Source organism: Balaenoptera ricei, chromosome 11 (genome assembly GCF_028023285.1).
Source record: "Balaenoptera ricei isolate mBalRic1 chromosome 11, mBalRic1.hap2, whole genome shotgun sequence".
NCBI lineage: Eukaryota > Metazoa > Chordata > Mammalia > Artiodactyla > Balaenopteridae > Balaenoptera > Balaenoptera ricei.
The window spans coordinates 36,584,083-36,601,630 of record NC_082649.1 but is presented as its reverse complement, the minus strand read 5'-3'; the positions used below and the strand labels follow the sequence as shown (position 1 = coordinate 36,601,630).

The 17,548-nt window shown below is 35.7% G+C and overlaps 1 protein-coding gene across 1 annotated transcript in view; it reads left to right on the top strand.

Moving 5' to 3' along the window:
• DNAH8 (dynein axonemal heavy chain 8) overlaps nt 1-17,548 on the top strand; it is a 329,367-nt gene that overhangs the window by 12,177 nt on the left and 299,642 nt on the right. Inside the window, exons 5-9 of the mRNA XM_059938771.1 lie at nt 5,124-5,275; nt 6,022-6,211; nt 6,711-6,874; nt 13,422-13,598; nt 15,640-15,753. Of these exons, the coding sequence (XP_059794754.1) occupies nt 5,124-5,275; nt 6,022-6,211; nt 6,711-6,874; nt 13,422-13,598; nt 15,640-15,753 (797 nt within the window). The remainder of the gene's footprint in view (nt 1-5,123; nt 5,276-6,021; nt 6,212-6,710; nt 6,875-13,421; nt 13,599-15,639; nt 15,754-17,548) is intronic.

The window sequence follows — 17,548 nt, the reverse complement described above, 5'->3', positions numbered from 1 at the left end:
CTCTTCATTTATTCCACTAAGGCCTGTCATAACCTGGACACACAGTACTTGTTTAGTCTGATTTCCTATTCTGCCAAACATGAACTTGCTGCTCTCTCTAAGCCAGTCTTCATGGTTGTCTGTCCACACCAGTCATTTCCGTGCCCTTTTCTCCACCCCCTAAGTGTCTCCACCCAGCCAAATCCTACCCCTCTTCCGGATCGCCTCAGGCATTCTCTTTACTTCAGAGCCTTCCCAGAGTGTTCCAAACCACATCCATCACTATCCTCCAAATGCCTGTCTCTTAAAGTTTGCATTGTAAAATACACCACTTGATCATGTTCTTCTGTTTTCATCTAATTGTTTAATATATATGTCTTTCTTCACCAACAAAATATGTAGATTCATGATTAGTGACTATGTCTGCTCTATTGATCTTCTGTCTCTCACAATTCTTATGCTGGGACATTACTGTAAGGTCCAAATTTTCATAATTCATTACAAATTAAAACAATAGCTGAAAATATAGAAAGGTGAGAAAATAACTACAATTAGAAGAAAAATTAAAACTACCACCCAGATTCCCACTCACTTGGAATAATCAAGTTAACTCCTTGATGAGTATCCTTCTGTAACTTCTTTGGTATATATATGTGTGTGTGTGTATTTCCCTCTCTCTATGTATTTTGATATGTATATGTACAGTATGTATGAGGTATGTACATATATATACACACAGTATATATACCACTATGTATATAGTTTTATCTTCTGCTAGTTTTATCTTCTGATCACTAATTTAGATGTTTTTAACAACCCAAATTATAAGTATTGCTGCAAGTCTAAGACATATTCACAGTTCATTGACTCCTTGACATCCAGAGTTGCATATATAATATGTAGAGTTGGATCCTATTTTGCAGTATATATATATATATATATATATATATATATATATATATATATATATATATATATATTGCTATACATATATATATTTGGGGGGACACATTCAGTCCATAGCATTTATTGTTATTGTATATTGCCTCAAACCTTCTTTGGAAGAGTATAGTATAAATAATAATAATGAAACTCTCAAGCTTTCAGCAGAAAAAAAAAAAAAGTGTCATTTTCAAACATATTGGGCCAAAACAAGAATGTACAGCTAGTAAGAATATTCCTTTTGTGCCAAGATTACACCACCAGACAGACAGAGCTCCCCAAGATGCTTCTGGATGACAGGGTAAGTTTGAGATGGGCTCTCTGTGCCTCCACCTTTCCACAGCCTACGGCATTCTTGCTGCCTTTAACCAGGAAAGTAATCACCTCTTTTATGGCTCACAAGTAGCATCTCACTTATTCCAAATGTGCTGGAGGCTGGGAATGCTTTGTGGTTTGCTGACCTTGTACCCACTCTGGTGCTTTGGGTCGTTCTTTGTCAAAATTTATGAAAGTACAAGACAGATGAGAAGGGGGACGTGCATTCTTCAGCTGGAAGAGTGACCAAGTAACTACAAACTGTTGCCCCTCCTGGGATTGTGCTGGTCACTGCAAACTTCAGCAGCCCAATGACTTGTTCCTCCAGACAGCGCCTATGCCTATGCCTTGTTACTCAGACCACCAGCCCTGTGGGTCCTGAGGAGGCAAAACTTGATGGGGAGTAGGCGGGTACTGGATGAGAGTGTAAGGGGCCAAGGTGGGACTGAGAAGGAAGCCACTTTCCCCATACTCAGTGCCCTGCTGGATTCTAAGACCCCTCTGCCCTAACAATTATCTTTCTAAATAGCCTTGGTCCAAACTTTGGAGCTCAGGGTGGATTTCAAGTCAGTGTCAACAGTGCGAAACTTTCCATTTCTTCTACACAGGTTATCCTGTGTGTCCTGGTATATGGGTGAGAGTATCCCAGACCAGATGTTGTTTTCTTAAAATGCAGAGCTTATCACACCCTCCATTGATGGTGTGCAGACCTCTGGGCCTGCAGGGAGGAGGGAATCACAGATAGACACTGTTTGACACACTGGTTTAAAGGTCGGTTCTGGAGAGGGTCAGAAGTGAGGTGGTGAAGACAAGTTCCACTCTTTACTCGCTGGGTCACACTGGGAAAGTTATTTCACCTCTCCAGGCCTTGGTTTTCTCATCTGTAAAATGGGAACAGTGATGGAACTCACTTCATGGGATTGGGAGGACCGTGGTGTATGCTGGGCTCAGGGCAAGTGCCATGTAAACTTTGCCTCACTCCCTAAAAAAAGTCTTGTCCTCCAAGATTATAGTCCAGTCTCAGAAAGAAAAAGGAACTCAGTAGCCATGAGAGTTGGTTCAGCCTTCTCTTAATTATTTTCAAAAAGATTGCATTTCCTGTTTGGGGACCATGTCACCCAAGATATGCTTCCTTTTTTTTTTTCAGTTTAATTGAACTAATAAAAACCAATTTATAGATGCTTTATAAAAATGGGATCCAACTCTATATATTATTCTATGGTAGCTTTTAAAAATTGATAATATTGTCTTCTCCATGCCACTGATACATTTCCACAATTAAATTTTAAACAGTTGCATTGTACTTCATTAGGCTGATACAACTATCAGGTTCAAAACTTATTATTAGAATTTAGGTTGCTCACAACTTTTTTCTCCTTTAAACAATGCCTCAATGAATATCATTGAAGCTAATTTTACGTGGATTAGGAAGACTTTTTAGGAAGAATTCTCAGGAGAACTGCCAGAAGAAAGGGTAGACACACTTTTAATTATTATTTTTGCTATTTCCAAAAATAATACATTTATCAGCTTGGTAAGTATTCCTCTACATGTCTTTCTTATATGCATGTGCTAACATGTAGACACTTATTATCATTTTAAAAATATGATCATATAACATGTTTTATTCTTGACTTACTTTTTGGACTTGACAGTATAACCTAGACATTTTTTATGTTATTAAATGTAGATTTATCTAATTTAAAAGATGCTGTATAGTATTCTATGGTGTAGCTGCATTTGGATTTTTAGAAGCCAGGAATATGTTCAGCTGTGAGTAATGGAAATCCTAATAGTAGCTTAAACAAATAAGGAGTCTATTTTTCTCTCATAACTGGGTAGGCAGTGGCTAGCAGTGGTTCAAGTGCTCAGTAACGCCATCAGAAACCCAGATTCTTATTTTATTTCTGTTCTGCCATTCTTTTTTTTTTTTAATTCAATTAATTTATTTATTTGGCTGCATTGGGTCTTTGTTGCTGTGTGCGGGCTTTTCTCTAGTTGCCGCGAGCATGAGCTACTTTTTGTTGTGGTGCACGGGCTTCTCACTGCGGTGGCTTCTCTTGCCTTAGAGCACCGGCTCTAGAGCGCAGGCTCAGTATATGTGGCACATGGCTTATTTGCTCCACGGCATGTGGGATCTTCCCAGACCAGGGATCGAACCGGTGTCCCCTGCATTGGCAGATGGATTCTTAACCACTGTGCCACCAGGCAAGTCCCCTATTCTGCCATTCTTAACACATTGCTTTGTGTTCATATTTGTTCCACATGGTTGCAAGATGAAGCTCTAGACATTATGTACAGGTTTTCATCATGTAGGAAAGGGACCTACTAGTCACACCTCTCCCCTTTATCAGGAAAGCCCAAGCTTCTTATGTCACGTGACTACCCAAGGGGCTAGGGAGGCTGAGAAAGCAGTTGTCTCCCTAAGAATGTACAGATTGCTAAATGGAACAAATTCAGGTTCACTTTTCAAGGAAAAAAGGGAGAATATTAAGGGTAAAGGTAATTCTGCCAACCTCCATGAATGAGCATTTGAGCTCTACATTGCTGCATATCATGTCTCAGGGTTCTTTGGCTGCAAGCAAGATGCAGACTCTGGCTTAGGTAAGCAAAAAAATTAAAACATTGGGGTAGTTCACAAAATTTAGAACTAACTGAACAATCAGGCCTTGGGAAAAATAGGAATAGAGCATTTCCATGGATTTCAGGGCAGTTTCTTTGGATTCATCAGTAGATTGACCTTGCTCAGATCCCTTTTTATCTTTGTGTCTCTGCATTCAAGATTTACGGTCTTGCAGAGAGTCTAATTACTATAGTTTTCACATGTGTACCCCTGCAGGGCTCTGAGACTGGTGTCCTCCAGAATCACAGGATGGGAGAAATTCCCCAAACCCAAAGGAAGGAGGGCTGGGCAGACAAAAGGTGTTTATGGTTTTGTGATAGGGATGTAAAATTTTCTTAGATCATATTTCAAATTGGTTATGGTTGTGAACAGGAAGACTGTTGATTTTTTGCTTATTAATATTGCAACCAGGGACTTCCCTGGTGGTACCAGTGGTAAAGAGCCCACCTTCCAATGCAGGGAATGCGGGTTCGATCCCTGGTGGGGGAACTAAGATCCCACAACTAAGCCCACATGCCACAACCACTGAGCTCACATGCCTCAGTGAGAGAGCCTGCGTGCTGCAAACTACAGAGCCCACGTGCTCTGGAGCCCGCATGCCACAACTAGAGAGAGAAAACCCTCAGACCACAACTAGAGAGAAGCCCACACGCCGCAAAGAAAAGATCCCACGTGCCTCAACGAAGATCCTGTGTGCCGCAACTAAGACCCGACGCAGCCAAAAAAAATTTTTTTTAAAATAAAGAAAAAAAATATTGCAGCCAGCTATCTAACAGAATTCTCATGTTTTTAATAGATTTTAAACATCGAAGAAAGATTTCTAATGATACATTTTCATTGAAATTAATTCAAGGAAGGATTTAATATAAGTTGGGTGCTATGAGTGTATTTAGTGGGGGACAGGATCTTCTTGGGGGAGTCAGTGAGAGTTTACCTGAGAGGTGGCATTTTGGCTGAGATACGAAAGATTAGCAAGGATTAAGGAGGCAAAGGGTTGAGAATGGGATAAGAGAAGGGTTTGCATGAAAGTCCTGCCTGAGGCCAGGCCAAAAGGAGCAAAGTGCAGAACTCAGTGAAAGGCACCCAAGGAGGCTGCAATTTAAGATTTGCAATTACATCTTTTTGTAGACAAAAAATTTTATTCCATAATGATATTGAAAACTTCTTAAAGTAAAGCAAGGAACAAGGGTGTAAGATCCACAGTAATTTATCACATTTGATCAGTCGTGTGATCGTATGCTAAGTTCTTGACTTTTGTTTTCAGAATGTGGTCGAACTATTGCTGGAGCAAGCAAGGGGGCAAAAATGATGAGATTGTATATAGACAACGCAGCCCCAGAGAAACTAAAAGGAGTGTGTGTAGTTTTTGTTCGCTGTCGCAATGATGTCCCTATAAATACTAAAAACATTCATGAAGTATGTTTACATTTTTTTCAAATATATGCTTAAGCATTTTTGCCAGCTTTATTGAGATATAATTGACATATAACATTATGTAAGTTTAAGGTATACAAAGAATTGATTTAACACATTGTGCAATGATTACCACCATAGCATTAGCTAACACCTCCATTGCCTCACATAATTACCTTTTTTTTTCTTTTTTGGTAATGACATTTAAGATCTACTCCTTTGGCAACTTTTAAGTATACAATACAGTATCGTTAACTACAGTCACCATGCTGTACGTTAGATCCCCAGAACTTATTCATCTTATAACTGGAAGTTTGTACCCTTTGACCAATGTTTTTTCCATCCAAATTTCTGGGCAGAGGGCTAGTTTCATTGCTTTTTACCTCAACTGACAGAGTTTTTCTCGTCCCCTTTTCATGGACAGGGCAACTGTCCACCTAGAACTTTCTTTATGTAGGAGGCTCAGTTTCTTTTCCCTCACATTGTATGGACTCCAGGCCATATCTCCTTCCCTATGCAGAAATTAAAGCACCAGGGAAAGTGTTTACTTGATGAGCAAGTATGTGAATGGTTAAATGCAGACAGAATAAAAGTTTGTTGATTTTAGAACCTTAATATTCACCACTTAAGTTTTCCTAATAGTTTATAAGATATATTGTCTATACTTATTGTAATGTAAAATAGGTTATGATTTTCAGTTCTTTAATGGGATCAGCATGTAAAATAACATTTGAACACTACCCTTTTAGGAAGTGCTATTTACTTTTCTGGATGTATCAGAAGGACTCCTAGTTGGGATTAGGAATATGCTGGCAAATATATTTCTACCAGCTATTCTTGCGACAAATAATTGGGGTGCTTTAAACCAGTCCCAGCAAGGAGAATCTGAAAAACACATTTTCACTGAAACCATCAACAGATACCTTTCATTTTTAGATGGTAAGTATAATATTTAATGTTTAATCAGTTACTACAAATGAGCAAATTAACTATGTTATTAAAAATAAGCATTAGAGAAAACATTTCCATCTTAAAAGAAGATGTTAATCAAAGTAATTGTGAGACCTAGAGATAAGATATCAAATCATTAGAACTTCTCTTTCCATGGATCTCTGAAGGCGTAAGATACATTTTCTTTTATATCTCCCATTGTAGAAGGAGGATTCTCTTCCTATATTATTTGAGAAAATTTTTACCATATTTAAAAATATATACATTATTATGAACTCTTTTTAAAATATAAATTATATTATTTCATATTGTTAAAATATGCAATTTTATTAATAAATCATAGTCACAATCTAATGATCAACTAGAATTATATTTCTATAAAGTGTTAGATCTCTAACATTTTAGTAATTACAGCTTGAAACCACACATCGGCATTTAACACATTGACATTAAACACCTCTTGTCAATATTATTTTTTCCCTTCTAGGTGCTAGAATAAGTATTGAGGGAACAGTTCAGTTAAAGAAGATAGGCAATGTTGATTTTTCCAAACTGCATACCTTTGAAGAAGTGACACTCGCAGCGAGCAATTCAGAAACTGTTCGTCAGCTAGAGGACGTGCTGATGGTATGGTACAAACAGATTGAACAGGTGAGCTGACCTGAGTGATTTCACCAGATATGAGTCATAGTTCTTATCTGTGTCCTAGTCACTGCATTTTGTCCCTAAAAGTAAAGGGAAGAGGAGCCTTCCAGATTCTACTATGAAATTCAGCCTCTTTTTGATTCTAGTGCAAAATCATTGTTCTCTTTGGACCACTTAATATCAACTTTAAGATATTTCCCACTTTAAGGAGGAAACCATAACATTATGGCTTAAGAATGGAATAATGAAGAAACAGAAATAGCCAGCATTTATCTCCAATATCTTATGTATTGTTTATGCTCTTCATTAGAGAGAGAGGAAAAGTACACAGTGAAGAGACTATAGCCACAATTCTAGACACTTAATAAATACCTCTTGGTTGATCAATGGAATTGTCTGTGTTGACAGAGAGGTTCAAACTAGGCTCATTCCTATCAGTACTGCAGTGGCAAGTCTGCAGCTCTCTGGCCAAATACATTTTCTCTGACAGTAAGAAAAGCAGTGATAGGAACAGGGTATATGTCAACATTCTGAGAGGTGCCAACTTACACTACAAATGTTGCCCACAACCAAATATTAGGTAATTGCTCTAAACAGAAAGAGGACTCTAGAAGCCAACTCACAGATCTCTAGTTCATGAGCACAGGACAGTGAAACTGGAGAAGAAAATCTTCAGTTGAATGAGGACTAGGGGAGAAAAATCTTGAGCAAGCAAGAGTTAGAGAAAAGCATTTCCGATTTTACCTCTCTTAGAACTGTTAGAAGGAGGGAGGTGTAGTTGGAGTGGAAAAATTGGAGGACTTTGGAAACTCCATCAAGGCCTGGAGTGCTGGCCACAAAATTTGCTCCCAGGTGTCACTAGGTACTCAAAGTGATTGTCCACCAAGGACTCCTGCAGCTGCCTACTATGCCAGTAGGCATAGGAAGAGGGAGTTGTAAGCCATTGTGGAATTCAAGCTGTGTCCTACACAGTGGCTGAGGAGATCTCCTCCAATTATCATGATCAATCAAAATAGATCTTCTTTTATAAAAATGAGCAAGCAAAAGAAATAGCTTAACATAAGAAGATTAGGCAACTTGAAATAAGAAAAGTTGGTGGGGGGGCTTCCCCGGTGGCGCAGTGGTTGAGAATCTGCCTGCTAATGCAGGAGACACGGGTTCGAGCCCTGGTCTGGGAAGATCCCACATGCCGCAGAGCAACTAGGCCTGTGAGCCACAACTACTGAGCCTCTGCGTCTGGAGCCTGTGCTCCGCAACAAGAGAGGCCATGACAGTGAGAGGCCCGCGCACCGTGATGAAGAGTGGCCCCCACATGCCACAACTAGAGAAAGCCCTCACACAGAAATGAAGACCCAACACAGCCATAAATAAATAAATTAAAAAAAAAAAAAAAAAGAAAAGTTGGGGGGAATTCCCTGGTGGTCCAGTGATTAGGACTCTGCGCTTTCACTCCTGAGGGCACGGGTTCAATCCTTGGTTGGGGAACTAGGAACTAAGATCCCGCAATCCTGTAAGCCGCGCAGCTAAAAAAAAAAAAAAAAAGGAAAATCATGTTGGGCAACTGTAGCAAATGGTCTCCAGTTAAGCAGAATCAGTGCAAGAAATGGGAGACTTCTTTAAAAAAATTACATCTAAAATAAACCTTGACCTCTTGTCATACACAAAAATTAATTCAAGATGGATCATAGACATAAATATGAAAGCTAAAACTAAAAAAAGAGATACATGCAACAACATGGATGAATCTCAAAAACATGTTGAGTGAACAAATCCAGCCTTAAAAAAATAATGTGAAAAATAGAACAAAAAATATACTTGAATCAGAACATAATGTAGAACTATATTAATATCTTATTAAGATACAAAACCCAGAAGCCATGAAAGAAAAACCTGACATATGTGACTATATAAAAAAATTAAAGTAAGATCCATATGGCAGAAATCACTGTAAGCAACATTAGAAGATAATTGACCTTCTGGGAGAAAATATTATCAGCATATATAACAGAGTTAGTATCCATAATATGTAAAGAACGTCTATAAATCATTAAGAAACGGGCATTTCAGAGAAAACTTGGCCAAGGATATGAACAATGTCATTCAAAGGAAGTACATGGACATGTTTGACCTGGGAAAAGAAGGGGACCTAGGAGTGACGTGATGTCTTCAAATATTTGATGGTATTTCATGTGGACTTAAACTTGTACTGTAATGGCCCTAACAGGCAGAATTAAGAGCAGAGTGTGATGGTTATAAGGAGGGAGATTTTATTAGGATCACTTTCTCACAGAATTCCCCCCCCCCAAAAAATGGAATGTTTTGTATCCCTGAAAGTATCCTATTTGAGGTTGGATTATCATCTATGAATAATGTTATAGCAGGAATTAAACATCAAAAGTATTGCTTGATTTAGTTAATTTTAAGGTCCATTTTCATTCTTTAATTCAGTGATTCAAATTATATAGACTTTCAGCCACTAAGAAAAGTTTAAATTATGTCTAGTATCCTCTATTTAAGGAGGTGGAGAAACTTATAATAAGATTAGGAAAGAGTTCCATAAACCATGGTTAAAATTAAAAGCATTTCATGGATTAAAGAGAGAAGCTTCATAGGTTTGAAAAATCAACTGTGTATTTTGCCTCGTTTGTATTCTTAATTCCATCACGATTGTAGTTATGAAAAGTTATAAGCATAAAAAAGGTACAGAAAATAAGAAACACCCCTGTAAGTACCACTGAGGTTAAAAAGATACTAACCATTTGCTATTTTTGCTTCAGATCTCTTATTTTCAATAAATCCTCCAACCCTTTCCTCTCCCTCCCTGTATATTACCACCATTCTGATGTTATTGTCTCCTCCATTCCCCTGAAAGTTTTATACTTTTATTGCATTTGCATATTTATAAGCTTTATATTATATATAAATAAATTATATATATGAAAATACAGAATATATATTTGTGTTTAAAATCTTTACATAAATGGTATCCTTTTACAGTTTTTTTTTTTCTTATTTAACATTCTCTTTCATCCATGTTGGTACAAGTAAATTTAATTCATTCACTTAACTATTGTCTGGTATTCCTCTATGAAAGAATCCGTTTATTCTGTTGATTTCCAGACATTTAGGAGACATTCAAATTATGTCTAGTATCCTCTGTTTAAGGAGGTAGAGAACTCACCTATTCCCTCAGAAAGCAGTTGTTTCTACTTTTTTTCCTGTTACAAACAATAATAATACATCTTCAATGAATATCTTTATTCCGGTCTCGTTTGCACATGTTCAAGAGTTTCCCAGGGAATGGCCGAGAGAAGTAGTATGGATTTTTTATTGGGTACTACAAAGCCCTCCAAATAGTGGTTATATTAACTTATATTTTTTTACAGAAGTAAATGGGAGTTCCCATGTCTTCATATCTTTCGTTCCACTTGGGACTGTTGGATTTTTAATGGATGCCAGTATGTTGGATGTGAAATGGTATCTTGATTTATTTTGCATTACCCTGAACACTGTTGAGGCTGTGCACGTTTAATGGCTATTTAGATTTCCTCCTTGTTGAATTGCCTGTTCATATCCTTTACCTAGTTTTCTTTCAGATTGCTTGATGATATCTTAACTGAATTGTTGGAGTTTGAATAATATTTTCTGGCTGTTAATCTTCTGTTGGTCCCCATTCTGTCCTGCATTTTCATTTGGTATGGGTGTCTTTAGTCATGTGGAAGTTTTACATTTTACTGTAAATATATTAGTTAAAAATGGTAATCCAGCCTCAATTCAACTACCTCCAGTGACTAGAAGCTTTGTGCTTTTTGTATTTTGGAAACACTTTCTCCTCCAGTGTTGTGAAGATATTCTCCTAAATTATTTATTTATTTTAAATACTGAAATATACAGAAATGAACAACAAATGAATAAAAATAAAATAAACAAATTATTGTAAAATTAACACCTGTGTAACTTTTGCACAAGAAATAGAGCATTACCAGCACCTTGCAATCTCCATGCATTTTTCTTCCCAATTTTAACTCCCTTTTCTTCTCCCTAGTGGTAACCATTTTCTTGGCAATTATGATGTTCAGTTCCATGCTTTTCTTTATAGTTTTACCCCCATCTCCTATATTTTCTTTAAATGTTTTACCATTTTGTTCTTAACATTTAGGTTTTTAATCTATCTGGAGTTATTTTTGTGTGTGTATAATGTGAGGTAGGAATCTAATTTTGTCTTTTTCGATATGGTTAGCCAATTGTCTCAGAAGTGTATTTAGTAGTCAATTCTTTACCAGCAAATTTGTAATATCTATCAAGTTTCTAGACCCCTTTATCTATCCCACCTGTCTACTTATTTGTTTTTTGCACTCATACCATACTGCTTTAATTTATGTTGCTTTTTACTAAATTAACGTTTGGTATGGCAAGTCCCTTTCATTATTTTTCTTCAAAATTGCATTGATTATTTCTGGTTGATTGTTCTTCCAATTTAATTTTAAGACTAGTTTGTCAAGTATCATGAAAAGAAAACCTTGTTGAGATTTTGATTGGAAATTTCATTGAATGAAATAAATTTCATTTCATTAATTTAGAGAAAATTTCCATCTTTATATTGTTGAATTTTTCCATCCATGAACGTGGTATATTTCTCCACTGATTTAGGTCTTCTTTTGTGTGCTGAAAGTAAGTTTTCTAATTTTCTCCAAAAAGGTCTTGCACATTTTTTGTTAATCTCTAGATATCTTAATTGTTATTATTTGTTATAGCAAATACTATCATTTTAGAAATTACATTTTCAGATTGCTAGATGGCTTGTAAAGAAATGCTACTGATATTTATATATACAGCCCAAAACCTTACTGAATTATTCACTTTTATTAATTGTAAAAGTTTGTTGTTAGATATTCTTGAGTTTTTAAAATGTGGCCAAACATTCCCTCCGTGATAATGCCATTGTTTTTTTATTTCCAATTCTTATACCTTTTGTTTACTTTCCTTATCTTGTTCTATGATCTCCATGACCAGGTTGAATAGAAGTGGGTGGTGATAGTGGCAAAATTGTATTGTCTTTGGTTTTAAAGTGGTATTTTCTAAAATTTCATTTTTAAGTATGATGTTTTAAATCACAGCAAAATCCTTTTTGACCCATCTCCTAGAGAAATGGAAATAAAAACAAAAATAAGCAAATGGGACCTAATGAAACTTAAAAGCTTTTGCACAGCAAAGGAAACCATAAACAAGATGAAAAGACAATCCTCAGAATAGGAGAAAATATTTGCAAATGAAGCAACTGACAAAGGATTAATCTCCAAAATTTACAAACAGCTCATGCAGCTCAATATCAAAAAAACAAACAACCCAATCCAAAAATGGGCAGAAGACCTAAATAGACATTTCTCGCAAGAAGATATACAGATTGCCAACAAACACATGAAAGGATGCTCAACATCACTAATCATTAGAGAAATGCAAATCAAAACTACAATGAGGTATCACCTCACACCAGTCAGAATGGCCATCATCAAAAAATCTACAAACAATAAATGCTGGAGAGGGTGTGGAGAAAAGGGAACCCTCTTGCACTGTTGGTGGGAATGTAAACTGATACAGCCACTATGGAGAACAGTATGGAGGTTCCTTAAAAAAACTAAAAATAGAACTACCGTACGACCCAGCAATCCCACTACTGGGCATATACCCTGAGAAAACCATAATTCAAAAAGAGTCATGTACCACAATGTTCATTGTAGCTCTGTTTACAATAGCCAGGACATGGAAGCAACCTAAGTGTCCATCGACAGATGAATGGATAAAGAAGATGTGATACATATATACAATGGAATATTACCCAGCCATAAAAAGAAACGAAACTGAGTTATTTGTAGTGAGGTGGATGGACCTAGAGTCTGTCATACAGAGTGAAGTAAGTCAGAAAGAGAAAAACAAATACCGTATGCTAACACATATATGTGGAATCTAAAAAAGAAAAAAGGTTCTGAAGAACCTAAGGTCAGGACAGGAATAAAGACGCCGACATAGAGAATGGACTTGAGGACATGGGGAGGGGGCAGGGTAAGCTGGGACGAAGTGAGAGAGTGGCATGTATATATACACTACCAAATGTAAAATAGCTAGTGGGAAGCAGCCACATAGCACAGGGAGATCAGCTCGGTGCTTTGTGACCACCTAGAGGGGTGGGATAGGGAGGGTGGGAGGGAGACACAAGAGGGAGGAGATATGGGGATATATGTATATGTATAGCTGATTCACTTTGTTATACAGCAGAAACTAACACACCATTGTAAAGCATTTATACTCCCATAAAGATGTTTAAAAAATTATAATATACCTATAAAAAAAAGTATGATGTTTGCTGCAGACTTTTGGCAGGTATAATTATCATGGTAAAGAAATTCTCTTCTAGTCTTAGTTTGCTGAGAGTTCTTAATACTATTCAGTGTTGAATGTTATTTGTACTTTTAACTTTCTTTGAAAAGGTGCAAATAATGAGGTTCTAAAAGAAGAAAGTAACGTTTCTATACTCTGTGAACTTTTCTGATTGCAGGTACTTATTGAGAGTGAGCAGATGAGAAAAGAAGCTGATGACTCAGGTCCTCTCACTGAATTGGAACACTGGAAACGCATGTCAGCCAAATTCAATTATATCATTGAACAGATTAAAGGGCCAAGTTGTAAAGCTGTTATAAATGTGCTTAATGTTGCACACTCCAAACTCTTAAAGGTAAAAGACCTTGTATTTTAAAGTTTACTTCAGAACAACGAACTGGAAAATTACCCTTCTTGAACTGCTTCTTTGCATCATATACTTCGCATCATGTATTTAGAAGTGTTAAAACTTTGAGTAAGGCTTTCTCATGTACCATCGTTACTTCCAGAAGAGGAAAAGGGAGTATAGAAATGAAAATTTATTTCTCAATATTTCACACACCAATTTTGACAGTACTACTATAGGGTGATTGCTATTTATTTTTAAATTGTTTTTGAAATTGTAAATCAATAGAGGCTTATTGAATTAGAGAACTATATAGAAAGTCAAAAGCAAAAATGTCCTCTATCTTACATCTCATCCCCACTATTCCATCTCCTTTCCTAGAGGTCATATTTATTAACAGTTGAGCTTGATTCTCTCCAGGTCCTTTTCTGTTTCTTCCTTAAAAAAAAAAAAAAAAAAAAAAATATATATATATATATATATATATATATATATATATATATATATATATTTGTTTTGTGTTTCTAAATTTTTAAAATTACATGGCATCATACTCTATTTTTCTTTAACTCCCTGGTCCCCCCAACAGCATATCTTGGAGAGTTATACCTATCAGATCAGGCTCTTTCGTTTTCCATAATGTTAATGCATCAGGTTTTATTTAATCATTTTCTTGTTTTTAGACAAATTGTTTCCTTTCTTTTTTTCAACAATCTTGAGATATAATTCACATATTACTCATTTCTGCCATTTAAGGAGCAAAATTCAGTGGTTTTTAGTACATTCACAGAGTTGTGCAACCATCACCACAATCAATTTTAGAACATTTTATCACCTCAAAAAGAAACCCTGTACTCTTTAGCTATCACCTCGCATCTCCATCTGTCTCCTTCCCCTCATTCTAGCCCTAAGTAACCACCAATCCACTTTTTATCTCTATAGAGTTGCTTGTTTTGGACATTTCATATAAATGGAATCATATAATATGTGGTCTTTTGTTACTGATTTCTTTCACTTGGCATAATGTTTTCAAGGTTTATCCATGTTGTAGTATGTATCAGTAATTATTCCTTTTCGCAGCTGAATAATATTCCATTTTATAGATAACACCACATTTTGTTTATCAGTTTATGGATATTTGCATTATCTCTACTTTTTGGCTATTATGAATAATGCTGCTGTGAACATTCTTGTACAAGTTCTTGTGTGGACATATGTTGTCATTTTTCTTGTATATACCTGGGAGTGGAATTTCTGGCTCAAATGGTAACTCTGTGTTTAACTTTTTGAGGAAAATTGTTCCTTTTCTATGTGTTCACAAACATTACTACAGTTAAAGCCTCTGCGTGCCTACAAGCAAGTATTTCCCTAGGGTGTATACTCCACAACTTTGTTAATACTTATTATCAGTTAAAAATTTTTGTTTGCCTGTCCAACATGTGGAAAATGGCTTGTTGTATTTTGCCTTTTCCTTATTAATAATGAAGTTGAGCATCTTTTAAAGTTTATTTGCTATTTGCATTTATTCTCCTGTGAATTGTTTGTTTATATCTTTCCCTCATTCAGAAAGTTTCAGATATTGTTTTGTTCTGATTCTAGTAGTCCTTTATTACTATGGCTATTAATCAATTGTTATATATGGTGGATGAGGCAAACCGCCATGGTCCCTGAGCATCTCTGCACATTATTGCTGGATATGAAAAGTACACTTTGCTGATGGGAATATTTTCTTTCCTGAAGACCCAGAATAATGTAATGTCACTTTTCTAACCTAGAAAAGTCACTCCAGGTAGAAGCAGGTCTGGTTTAAGCCAACAGACAGAATGTTAATTACAAACAGAATGAGTCTTCAGTTTTAGTATGTCACTTAAGGTTTTTATAATAACTTTAAGTCTTAAATAATCTAAGAAAAAGATATATCAATCACATTTAAGTATCTACTCTTTTAGTATATGTATGATTAGGGAAGACAGCTTGAATTTCATGATGAAACCTTAGCACAGTGATATATTTGGATGTTTCATAGGACTCTTATACTTTCTTTTCTTAGAATTGGCGTGATTTGGATGCAAGAATCACAGATACAGCAAATGAGTCAAAAGATAATGTCAGATATTTGTACACTCTAGAAAAAGTATGTCAGCCTCTCTATAACTATGACCTAGTAAGTATTCTTTTTAAAGTGTAGTTTAAAAGATTAACGCATACACTTTGTTATAAAGCAGAAACTAACACACCATTGTAAAGCAATTATACTCCAATAAAGATGTTAAAAAAATAAAATAAAAATTAGCGCATAAAATCAATTTATTATGTGTGTATTGGGAAAAACATATTGCAGAAAAGTTATTTAAAAGATATCTTTTCCTATTATATATCGTAATGAATTATAAACTATGTTTATTATTTTAACCTACATTTAAATATATAGCATTATCATAACTATGACCTCATTTGTGAATTGAGCAAGACAAATATATTAGTTATTCATTGCTTCATAACAAATTACCCCAGAACCGAGTGTCTTAAAACAATAAGCATTTATTATATCACAGTTTTTGTAGGTCAGGAATTCAGGGACGGCGTAGCTGAGTACCTCTGCTTCAGGGTCTCTCATGAGGCTGCAGTCAAGCTGCTGTCTTGGGATGTGGTCTCTTCTGAAGGGGAGGCTGACTGGGGAGGGTCCACTTCTATTGCACACCACATGGACCTTTGCACAGGACAACTCGCTTCCCCTAGAGTGAGTGACCCAAGAGTGAGCAAGAGAAAGTGCCCAACTAGCATTACGCTGATACCAAAGCCAGATAAAAACACCTCAAGAAAATAAAATTACAGGTCAATATTCCTGATGAATATAGCCGCAGAAATTCTCAACAAAACAGTGGCAGACCAAATTCCACGGCACATTAAAAGGATCACACACTAAGATCAAGGGGGATTTATTCCTGGGATGCAAAGATGGTTCAACATATGCAAATGGATAAATGTGATACACCACATTAATAGAATGAAAGATAAAAATCATATGATTATTTCAATAGATGCAGAAAAAGCATTTGACAAAATACAACATCCTTTCATGATAAAAGCTCTCAATAAATTGAGTATAGAAGGAATGTACCTCAACATAATAAAGAATACATATCCTTTAAAAATTGTATAAATAAACATGCAAAAAAGAGAATGTATATGAATATTATAACATCTCTGTACTTTTAAATATATTTAAAGCTTTTCACTATAAAAAGTAAACTTGGAAGAAAGATATAATGCTTTTTGCTGTTACCAAGAGCTATAAATTTTAAGGTATACTGATTTCAACTTCTTGATTCAAAAGACTTATTTAAATTCATATAATTTTCAAATCTTTTAGTTTTTGTTTTAGTTCTTTTCATCCTAGTAATTTAAAAAACTTTGTTCAATTCCTCTAGCGATGCATGTACTTTATTATTATTGTTATCACTGAGCTTTTTACATTCTCTGATGTAGGAGTGTTTCTAACATTATCTTTTGAAATTAGAGAAGTACTGTTAGTATTAAGTCTTATAATTTCTTCCCCCTCATATACCAACTATTTCTGTAGTTTCAAAAATTCTTTTTTTCTCATTTTCTTTATTCTCCTTAAAATAAACCAGAAGTTGCTGTTTAGTTTGTAACTGTCAGTTGAGCAGGAAAAGTGTAGAGGACTCATGCTTCCATTTCTTGTTGATAAAATTTTATGAATTTTGTTTCATGTTTCATTTTATCATCTTGGTATTGTGCTGTAGGCATATCAACTAATATATTTTATGCATAAAATGTCCAAACACTATGTATAGATAAGAACTGTGCACTCAAGGAGCTACTATTATAAATAATGATGTTTAAAATTCAGATGAAGGGCATTTCCCCGGTGGGCCCATTTGATACTGTCCCCAAGCCTTTTTCATTCTTTGTAGAGTTGCCTTATTGAGGGTGGA